The sequence below is a fragment of the Argentina silus genome (assembly GCF_951799395.1).
Source record: "Argentina silus genome assembly, chromosome: 17".
Taxonomy (NCBI): domain Eukaryota; kingdom Metazoa; phylum Chordata; class Actinopteri; order Argentiniformes; family Argentinidae; genus Argentina; species Argentina silus.
In genome coordinates this window covers 9,467,742-9,479,125 of record NC_139671.1, presented here as the reverse complement: position 1 = coordinate 9,479,125, position 11,384 = coordinate 9,467,742, and the positions used below count along the sequence as shown (strand labels likewise).

General features: G+C 39.0%; 3 protein-coding genes across 3 annotated transcripts in view; all 3 read left to right on the top strand.

Annotated features, from left to right (window-relative positions):
- Positions 1–2,698: 2,698 nt before the first annotated feature.
- Positions 2,699–5,835, top strand: LOC310817681 (cell cycle control protein 50A-like). The gene is made up of 7 exons (XM_083688340.1): positions 2,699–3,130; positions 3,287–3,406; positions 3,519–3,626; positions 3,825–3,912; positions 4,005–4,151; positions 4,235–4,441; positions 4,718–5,835. The coding sequence occupies exons 1-7, from the start codon at positions 2,894–2,896 to the stop codon at positions 4,909–4,911; spliced, it is 1,101 nt and encodes a 366-aa protein (XP_083544466.1). The 5' UTR covers positions 2,699–2,893; the 3' UTR covers positions 4,912–5,835.
- A 539-nt stretch (positions 5,836–6,374) lies between these two features.
- On the top strand, positions 6,375–8,176 carry cox7a2b (cytochrome c oxidase subunit 7A2b). The gene is made up of 4 exons (XM_083688544.1): positions 6,375–6,447; positions 6,793–6,882; positions 7,565–7,649; positions 7,947–8,176. Exons 1-4 carry the CDS (start codon positions 6,430–6,432, stop codon positions 8,003–8,005), a joined length of 252 nt encoding a protein of 83 aa, XP_083544670.1. The 5' UTR covers positions 6,375–6,429; the 3' UTR covers positions 8,006–8,176.
- A 2,885-nt stretch (positions 8,177–11,061) lies between these two features.
- col12a1b (collagen, type XII, alpha 1b) overlaps positions 11,062–11,384 on the top strand; it is a gene marked incomplete at its 5' end in the record, with an annotated part of 59,865 nt that continues 59,542 nt past the window's right edge. Inside the window, one exon of the mRNA XM_083688497.1 lies at positions 11,062–11,131. Within this exon, the coding sequence (XP_083544623.1) occupies positions 11,062–11,131 (70 nt within the window). The remainder of the gene's footprint in view (positions 11,132–11,384) is intronic.

Below are 11,384 nucleotides of genomic sequence, written 5' to 3'. Positions count from 1 at the left end.
AAGTGGCTCATGATCCAAAATGTAATTAAAAGATGATGTCAAAGGATTTGCTGAGGCAAAACATGTCACAGGTCTGGATCCAAAGAGGAAATTCAACACAGGGTGGTGATGCTCTCATCGTTAAGACTTGGTTAAACATACCCTCTAAGTAATTAGGAAATACTTATTTTAAGTAAACTTAACAAAACCACTAACAATGGCTACAATTAGCACATTTCCTAGCATGAATGGATGAACAGAGGTTTACATAATCAGTGAAATGAGGCAAATAGGAGACTTGCTGATGTCATGGCGCAAGGGAAGACAGCCCTGAATATTCAGCAGAGCAGTGCAGATGGAGAGAGATAGGTACCAGACTGAATGCAAGGCAAACAGGAAAGTAGTGGGGTTCATGTTGGGTCTCAATCTAAAGAGAAGCATCTGGAAACCAGGGACAGTAAACATGAGAAAGCTGAAACACACAGATTCTTGACATGTGAATTACATTTCATTCAGCTGCATCCTGCACATGTTCGCCTCGATTCCCCTGAGGTTGTTTGACTGAGATTCTGGTGGATCAAAGGCTTTTTCCATGTATTAACATTGTGAGGCTGAGTCTAATGATCTACTTATGTAAGGCTGGTCTGATCACTACATTTCATGTAAGGACAAATGCAATGTAAAATAGTGCAAATGTAAGCCTGGGTCAATAGATCCACAGTATAATCCACAGGGATAATACCACTGCTAACACTGACACTGCTCTATGTATTCAAGCCTTTTGATGCCAAACCTCATTCCAAACCCAATTTAGCTATTACTTCACACCACTCATCATCTCATGTGCCCCCATTAGCAAGCATTTGGCTGCTGGCTAATACAGTACTGTCATCAGTAATGTGTCAGTCTGTCTGTAAGATCAGGCCATATTGTTTGGAGAAACAATGTTATCCTGACATGATGAGTTTTACCTTACCACTGTTGGTGCTATGTATCATAACATCAACATTTACGCAACATTACAGTACATACACATGCCACATTTCAACCTCAGCACAGACAAATTATGGAGATACTCATAATAACTTTTGTCTGACTGTCAGGAATCAGTTAATCTAAATCAGTTTTGACTTAGGTGCATACTGCACCAATGAAAAGGAATACAAAGAAACACAGGTGACATGTACAACAGAAGATTCATGAATGAGTCTAGAATATAATCTCATGCATCCACAATTGTCATTTCAATGATTTTTCCCCATACAGGAAATGTTGTGCACCATGTGATTGTTGAGCCTAGATGAGAGTGTGATGTGGAAATCCTTCAACTTCTCTGACAACTGCCCTGCCACGCAAGCCTTCTCTCACAGTGTGCCCAGCGCTACCGGCAACCACCAGCACAGCACACAGTCAGCAGTCAGCAGACTATCATGGAGATGATGTTTAACCTCTGAGCACCTAATGTGAATCTCTGTGGGCGTTGTGATAGCATTCCCACTAGGTTCCGGCATAAGGCCACATACAGTAAGAGTTGGAGATGTATGCAAAGTGTACTTGTGGGTAATGAAATCAAGGCAAGATTCACATTATCTAGATCAAGAGCAAAAGTAATTCAAATAATTAAAATCCACCATATTCCTCAACTAATACTATATGCATCCTCTTCAGAAACAATTGAGAGTGTGGAGAGTGGATTGCTTATTCGTTACTGTAGAGGGCACTAAAAAGACATTTTCGAACATTGGCGGTATAGATATAGAATAGATATTTACAACTGTTTACAGATAGGACACAAATTAATACTGGACTCACCACCAGATAAAGTAAAAGTGTTTTGAAATGTTTATTCTCACTATTTTGTGTGTAATACCATTTTCATATTATTCAAAGGCTAACCTCAGATCAGCATACTGGTGTTTTTCTTTCAACTTTGGTCAGCATGATACATCTTTGTGAAATACTATGCATAACAACATTTATCTATTATTTTTCCTTGGTTGGCCTATATGATAAGATATCACCCTGACACCTTGTCATGAAATTGCTGTTATAATGAGTGCATGTGTAGAACACATACAACATCTGTAGACCAAAACTATTTAAATGTGAGTGGGATGTGCTTTTGATGCAATACATGACATTACACAGTACAGCTATACCCTGAAAAGAGCATTAATGATCTCTTTTTGGTGAATTAAGTTACAGTAATACACCTCACAATCCCTGTCAATACTTCTAAATCATCAGCCTCCTTTTTGATATTGGTTTCTGATTAGTAGGTCTCTGGAAATGTATGACAGCTGTTCTGATATAGGCCTAACATGGATTACAAGTACAGAATTGTATTGTCAAAGGAGGACTCCTATACCTGCTGGTGATAAATGTGTTTTCAATAATAAACATTCAGACGGGAATTCTTTGTCATTATTAACTCTGGATTTAAACACGGAGATTAAGATATAGAAGGACATTCAGGAGATTAATTGATAATCCATCAATCCATGATTTGAAAATCCCATAACAAGGAACGCTGATTCCATCTCCTGAATTGGACGATTGCAACCCTAAACAAAGCGTAAAGTTACATTGTAGCACAATTAACCATCTCTGATTGTAACCTGTAACCAAATACAGTATCTCTGATATTGATGATGTCAATGCGCAACGCACGCACTCACGCATCACGCCAAGTTTATAAACTTCCTGGCTGGCTAGCTGACAGCAATTTGGCTGTCTGTCTGATACAACTCGATCTATTTATTCAGAAATAACAGAATATACCACTTTAGCTATATCACAACACATCTGAACTTATGTTTGTCATAACAGGTTAGAGCAGGTTAGAATAGCAAGACAAACACGGAGGCAATAGCTGCCACTGGTTGTTTATAATCGCATCATCAGTTAGTTAGCCATGATGGCGTCTAGCTACAACGCGAAGGATGAAGACGGTATAGTTCCTGGACCTGGCGATGGGACCATCAAGAATAAGAAACCAGATAACACAGCGTTTAAACAACAACGATTGCCTGCGTGGCAACCCATTCTGACAGCGGGCACGGTTTTGCCTGCTTTTTTCGTTATCGGTCTCATCTTTATCCCTATCGGCATCGGCCTCTACGTAACGTCAAACAACATCAAAGAGTTCGAGGTGAGGAGGACGAGATAGACTCAGCAACTGTTGCAACCACAAAAAAAATAAACTGTTTTTCTGTTCGACGTTATCTGTTGGAAGGTGAAATAGCAAGCCAATAATGAGCTATCATTATTTTAGTGATGCTTAGAAATTGTGCAAATCTTGTTGCAGATTGATTACACTGGGATTGACATGTCCAGCCCATGCTTCAATTGCTCCCAAAGCTTTAGCTGGAACAGCACAAAGCCATGTACCTGTACATTGCCTTTCTCTCTGGACCATCCTTTTGAAGTAAGTATGAAGCATGATGTCTCAGGTATGCTGAATTGGTCAGTGTCTCTTGTGAACACTGCTCACCATGAAAATTGAATTGCATTTTGTGACATAATTTGTGTCTTAACAGAGTAACGTTTTCATGTATTATGGACTGTCCAACTTCTACCAAAATCACCGGCGCTATGTCAAGTCCAGGGATGACAGCCAACTGAATGGAGACAGCAGCTCTCTACTGGTACATGTTCATATTGATTAGGAATTTTGTGAATTAGACATATCTGAGTGGCATGCTATACACTGCAATGAACTAGGACAGGAGCAGATTTATTTTTGGTTTAGATATTTTCAATGGTACCCAACTTCCCCCTCATTTGAAATGATCCGATCATGTCAGTATGTTTGTGCCATATTTTACTTGTCTGCTTGTCCACAGAATCCCAGTAAAGAGTGTGAGCCTTATGCACGTAACGAAAACAAGGCCATCGCCCCATGTGGTGCAATTGCAAACAGCATGTTTAATGGTAAGACATGTTTGTCCTATACAGCAGATGTAGACCATGAACAAGTAAATTAAATGATGAATTATATGTAATCAATGTCTCCTCTCTTATAGACACTTTGGATCTGTTTTACATTGACCCTAATGGCACAAAAATCGCAATTCCTTTGATGAAGAAGGGCATTGCTTGGTGGACAGACAAGCATGTGAAATTCAGGAACCCAGGGGGTAACAACCCCAATCTCACATCTGTTTTCCAAGGTAATTTCATAATGTAGCAAAGACACAAAAAGAACAGACATACAGATATTTTTAAACGAGCTAACTGTCTTCTCTTCCTCCAGGTAATACCAAGCCTATCAACTGGCGGAAGGCTGTCTATGAACTCGACACAGACCCGGAGAATAATGGATTCATCAATGAGGACTTCATTGTGTGGATGCGCACTGCAGCCCTACCAACTTTCCGCAAGCTCTACCGTATTATCCAGAAGAAGAACAACATGACTCCAACTCTTCCCCGGGGCAATTACACCCTGGAAGTCACCTACAGTATCCTTTTAACTGAGAGCTTTTCAAATACAAAAGCTTTACAGCATGTTTTAGTTTGGAACAGGTTCCTACATACATCATTCTCATGGTAGCTTTTTAAGGTTTGACTTGAAGGTTCGTCATATCTGTCTTGATTCTGGTGATTTCATTTGTCATGATATGAATGTCCTTGTTATTTGTTACGGTTATAGGGTTATAGAGTTCTTGTGTTGTTGGACAAATCTCTAATGAGTCAAAAGCTTACAGGTTTGAATATTCCTCAACCATGGAATCCAGACTATCCTGTTCGTAGCTTTGAGGGCCGAAAGCGCATGATCTTGAGCACCATATCCTGGATGGGGGGCAAGAATCCCTTCCTGGGTATCGCCTACATCACTGTGGGCTCAGTCTGTTTCTTCCTGGGTGTGGTCCTGCTCATCATCCACCACAAATATGGAAGCCGCAACAACAGTGCAGACATCCCAAACTAAAGACATCTTGTATGTTGCATGCTGGCTTGCAAAGGCATGACCAGTGACTAAATGTTACCAGCTCTGGTCCCTTGTCTGGCTTGTGTAAGTAGGAATGGCCTGCTTTTCAATATTTTAGAGATGGCTACTGTCAAATGTGTTAGGGGTAAAAATGTCAGGGGAATGTCAGGAGAGCTCCAATAACCTGGAGATTCTCTATATTTATTTTTAAAGGTCAGAATGTTATACAGTCATTTACTGTTGGATGTTTTGCACTCAAGCCATGATTCATCTCCTATGTCTTTTAAGAATGTTGAAAACTGTCTTGCCAGTAACTTGAAGCTATATATATATATATATATATATATTGCATATATATATGCAAAGTGTGGTACATGTAGTGCTGTTGTAATCCAGAGAAAAACATTATTTTATTGATGTTTATTATTTTAGTTTGCTGCCAGAAGATGAATAGGTAATTTAAAAGCATGTTTCAATGCCTTCAAAAACCATCTTTCTTTTGTCACTCAAAGGCACATATTTCTGGTCTGTATACACTGTGCACATGTTTTTCAGGTTAGATATTATGGATTACTTGCAATGTTGTGTACCGTATGTAATGCTCTGCTCAATATATACAGTCATTCTGTTCAGCTGTTTATAATATGCAAAATGTGGCTTCAGAAGCGAACATTACACAAATGGAACATCACTTTCAAGGTTTGAAGGGACCAAAGCATTTGATGTTAGAGTACATTTGTGTTTTAAGTTAAAGGTAAAAATGTTTACTGGTATATTTGTTTTTTTGTTTGTTTTTAAATTAGAATTGCCACCAATTGGTGATCTTTTTTGCACTTTAGAGTTGCCATAGCTTTTAATGCCAGTATATTCATTCTGGAGAGTATTCATCTTTTGCTTCACAAATAAAATCGTGTTGGGACAAATCATCATTTTGTTTTCCTTTTTATTTGAGATGTCTTACAGCACACAATGGTTCAGTTATTTGATGACACTGTTAACCAAGGTCCACATAACACGTGGTCCCTCAGATAATGAATTGTAATTCACTGTAATTCTGATGAGTAAACTGAATTCTGTACTACAAAATCTCAGTTGAGGTTTTAGTGCAATGCTACAGTAAAACCAGTCCATATTCAGTACAACAGAAGGTAGACATGCATGCACTTGCTGGCATACTTCTTTCTTACTTGGACCTGGAGGGAAAGTTCATGTCTTGACATTGAGGGGTCAGATACTCAAGACAACAACATTGCATGAAGAAAATAAACTAGCTGAATGAGGATTGAGGAGATGTTCTAGAGAACACAGAACTGTAATATGAATAAACACAGCACTCCATGGGCAGGGATCTGATGTTTTCTACATTGAGTTAGTACAAGTCCAAAGCACACTCCAACCCAGTATGTGGCGGTATGCACCAGCTTTAGTGACGTGTTAGTAAATCCTCCAATGAATAAGAAAGTAGCAGAAGCACAGTTTTCCGGGTGTCCTTGTCTGGCGAAGAGACGTGGGAAGAAGATGTATAGGCATATTTTAGTAAGATGTCGATTTGTTATGCTTTGACTGACCTTTGTATCATCATCTTTATTCATTTATATCTCTCTGCCTTTTTTGTATGCATGCTAAAAGAAGAATTTAGGGCTAGTATCACGAGCCGTTAGGGGTCATAGCAGGGCACATCACAGACTTCCAAGTCGCTAGATAAGTTAGTTATAAACTGCCAAAAAAACCGTAACTAACTAAACTAAACTTACTTCGTTGTATTCAGACAGACAATTTAACCTATTTCAAGCAAGCGTCGAGCTTTCATTATCCCATCTTTCCGTAAAGCTGGAGAGGAAGGGCTTATAAATAGATTCCCTACTTACCGTTATTTGACAGATGCTCCAGCAGGTGTCGCGGCGGACGCTCAGCAGTAGCGCGCGCAGGCAAGTGGAGAACAAGGTCCCACAGAAGCAGAAGATGTTCCAGGTAAAATTAATGTTGCGCAGCCTGTAAGGCTCAAATCCCGTTTACACAATTAAAGGTTAAATTTTTATGCTCAAAACAAAATAATCCATGTTTGGGTAATGTGAATGTTTGGGTAATGTGAATCAATGTCTACCGAGATATTTGGGTTTTGGTTACCTGTCATAAGAGTTCTGCTCTTGTGCACTGGTTAAGTTTCCACCTCACCACCCATCGTTTGTCAGCATATGAAGCCTGAAACCCATATAGCTTCACAGATAAGTATATCTGACATCAGATCGTGGGATAGGATTTACTTGTTGTTTTTGCATGCTGTGTGTAAAACACTCGAGAGCAGATTCCATGGTGTGATGTTTGTGTTTAACTCATGTCTGATTACCTTTGAATACACCAATTAAGGGAGTAAATCAGGGGATACTAATGTCACTATCTCATTGGCTGCTTTACAATAACTGATTGTGCCAACTGCTTTGTTGTAAGAGGATTGTAAATGAGAACAGAAACCTTGCTTTGCAATCAATTAGGAAATCTGTATTGGCTGGAATGTATGCCTACATGATTGGATCAGAGAGAATACAAGGAGCATGCTGGTGTGTGACTGCGGAGGGTACTGGTTACTTATTTTTTGCTGCACACATGACTTTATTGTCAGTTATCTTTCATACAATATATCTATCCTGACCAGGAGGACAATGGGATACCAGTTCACTTGAAAGGGGGTGTCAGTGATGCACTCCTGTACAGAGCAACAATGGCCCTCACTATTCTGGGTGAGTATGGGTGGCTTTTTGCAAAAAGTGTATCTGTTTGTTTCCTCATAAGGTTGATAGGGATTCTCATCTGTAAGATATTGAATACCATTAAGGCTATTCATTTGGAAAGATGTTTTCAGTTCTGGTCTTGGGGTCTCCCCAGGGCAGCACATTGTTGTTCTGGCTCAGCACTAACACCTGATTCCACTAATCATGGGGCTTGATGATTGTGTGAATCAGGCGTATTGGTGCTTGGATGGAATGAAAATGAGTTGAAAACATGCGCACTGGACATAATGTTTCATTCTGTTGCAGGATCTGGATATGTTGTGTATGAACTGATCAAAGCAGCTTTCCCCAAGAAGAAGGACTAACTTTAGCTCTTCTCAACACCTCTGTTTTAAATAACACCCTGTTTGTTGTAAAAAGTTGTTGGTCATCAGGGATCAGATTTGTCATGTCCATAATGTTTTTTGTTTCATGTTCATGGGATCAATATGCATTTCTTGTACTCTACTGAACTGAGGTTCATTAAAGACGCCTCTCATTACCAAATATTGTTTGTGGTGTTGTACTTTCTGTTCCACAAAGCCATTAAAAAGAGGAGAGATTAGTGAGAATGAGCTCATATCATGTATTAATCCTTTGCTGAGTTTCAGCAGCATTATTTTCAAAAAGTTCAGATGTTGTATGATTTTCCATTGATGCCTGTACCTGCGTTCCATGTAGTACTTGGTACCCAAACACATGCACTGTATTTGTTTACCCTTGTACATGTTCCTCATCACCTCTTTAATGAAATACACAATCACCAGTACACATCTGCAGTATTCATCTATAGTCTAGATTTTCGTACTAAACTGTAGAGCCAATGCTTGTCATAAACTTAATAGAGGAAAATGTGTAGTAGACTACATCTGGAGGTCGTTGACAATCACATCTGGATTTGGGACGATGAATACATAAGAAAGGGAGTGTACGGTATTACAATGTTGTCTCTGTTACTCCTTTTAAGAAGTAGACAATTTTTATGTACTTCAAGGCTACGTCTCTCTTACACTACGTTTTATGTGAGTCTACTCCTGATGAGCAAAATTATGTCAGTTTTATCAGCAGAAATTATATTGGAGAAATGGTTAGCAGATACAGTAAGTTTATTTTCGTTCATGGATACATTAAAAACTGGCTGAGAAAACTGATTTAGCCTTGGCCTGAATAAAATAGGCACCTCGTTTGCAAGCGTATTTTGCCTCTTGAGTCACTAGAGGGCTATGTCCTCAAGGAGATTGATTGGGTCTCAGACGTTGTTGGGAGATTTAATTACGTCATGAGAAAAAATCTTATCAGATGGGTGACACAGAGTACATGTTCTCTCCATTTATTTGAAGAACGTTAATAATTTTGACAACGTTCAATTGAAAATATTTTACAAATATATTTAATAAGCCTGACTTGGTCTTATTGACCACAATAATGATTTGACTGGTCGATACTATGTTTTCAAACAACAAACAGGTTTATTAGACTACAGTCTGGGCCTCAATTGTTAAAACTCTAGGCCTACTATACTTTCAGTGGAGACTGATTCACTGAGATATTTTTGTCACTGAGATAGCAGGCAGGCTGATCGAAAACATCACTGTTTCCTAATGCCTGGCCTGCATAATTACGATTGGACTGTGTTAAGAATTTTAATAACATTGGGTGGATGGAATCTAAAGACCCATAAATACTTTAATAACATAACAATAAGTTTATAAATATTTATGTACTGACATAAAGCCCATTAAATTAAGAGGACATGGTTGCTGACTCTTAAACTCGATTCCAGAATAAAAGCTATTGGGCAGCTGAATTTTTCCATCGTTCCATGGTGGAAAAAAGGCTAAATGGTTGCCAGTAACACATCTCCAGTTTCAAAAAGCAGATGCTATCCCTTTAATGTGTAGACGACTTGTGACTAAAACACATAGAAGACCGTCATTCCAAAGGAATGCAGAAAAATATGCAAAAGTTTCCAAAAGTATATCCCCACACTTTGAGAGGTTACATATATCAATCCGTGGCAGGGTTCCACGCTTGCTGAATGTCGTAAGAGCTTACGATAGTAAAGGGAGAGTTGGGAACAGCCCCCTATTAAGTAGCAGATTGTGAAGAGATTCTTCTCACTTGGAAAGAGGCTTCTTATCTAGGACCTCCACAAGGGAGCTCTGAGTTTTCGTCTGCACGAACTAGTTCTCCTCCCGTGAAACGTATCCATCATTACGCAGAAGGGGTATCTCCAAATAGGCTTTACTGTTTTTATTTCCTGAAATCAAACGAAAGAAAACACAACATCACATCCACAGGTGAGTACTGCATTTACTTATTGATAGCAAGACTTTCTGAGTTTGTGCTGCTTTGTGATCTGATGATCTGATAGAGAGACTGTAAAAAGACTATCCAGGAGATAATTGTGCTTAGAGCAATTTGTTGCTCATTTGTGCATTGTTCATTATTAAATATTATAAAATGATGTGCCTTATATTTGTGTGGAATTAATTACAGCCCATACATGCCTTCAGGAGCCATATCATCAATGCTGTGCGTTTTGCGCTCATGACATGATAATGAGGTGTTAGAATATCTAGGTGTCACAGCTCTTTAGAACATATTTGGCAAATTCGTGCATTTAGAGTTTGAAGCGCACTAATATGCAATATGATTTGAGGTATAGGGAAAGAAATGGATCATCCAATAGTTGCTTTTCATATTCTAAATAACAGACTATTTACTGTCAGGCGGTTTTGGAATTGATCACTCCACAAGTAGAAAAATGGTGTCAAGTACATTCAAACAAATATCAGTCCATTCCTTGGCGCACCTGTATTATTATGGCGTCTTGTCGTGCATTAGAATTTGGCAAATTTCTCTGAATTGCATGAATAATGTATTCATATGGATCGATAATGTGTGTAGTAGTTTGTGCCTATTTAGATATTCAAGTTAGCCAGTCCTATCAATTCCCATTTCATAAATGTTTAGGGCAGTGGTTGACTGAATGAGGTGAGTGAATCGTTTTTTTTTTTACGGTTAAGTTTTTGAATTTACTGCAGGAGGCGCGCTAATCCCATAGAAATGTGGAAGGAGAAACTCTTTAATTTCCCCAATATCGGTTATGCATTTGAAGAAAAAAAGTTTGAGGCTGTCTGTAGTGATTTATCGGGACTTATAGGGTGAGCATATTTTAGATGTTCATGTTCTTGTATTTTGCCTTACAATGGACATGTCCTTAGGCTTTATGTAATTAAACGACCTCAAAAGGTCAAAAGGATGACCATTGATGATCAAATGTAGACTGTGGAATGCTGGAGAGTTGCTGAGACCAATGCGTAATTGCTCGTTCCTTTTGTAGCTTCATTCATGTTCTGCTGAGCCAGAGAGAGTAAAAATGAAGATAAGGCTGTCTCTGGCAGTGGCTGCCTTCCTCGCAGTGCTGCTATTCTCCGTCGAGGCCCAAGGTAAAGTCACCCGCCCGCTCTCCTCTCCACTCCCATCCCTTTTCATTTTTCCCCTCTGTTAATTTAACACATCTGACTGAACTCCTCTCTCTCGCGCGCGCCCTGGTATCGCTCAGGTATCTCTTGGTAGTTACAATACACGTTTTTAATGAATAAATTATTTCAGAATGAAAATGTGTCTGTTATTATCTCGTTTATTTAATTGTGTTAACTTGTGAAGTTGTTTCCCCTTGACCGTCCTATTGTTACAAGT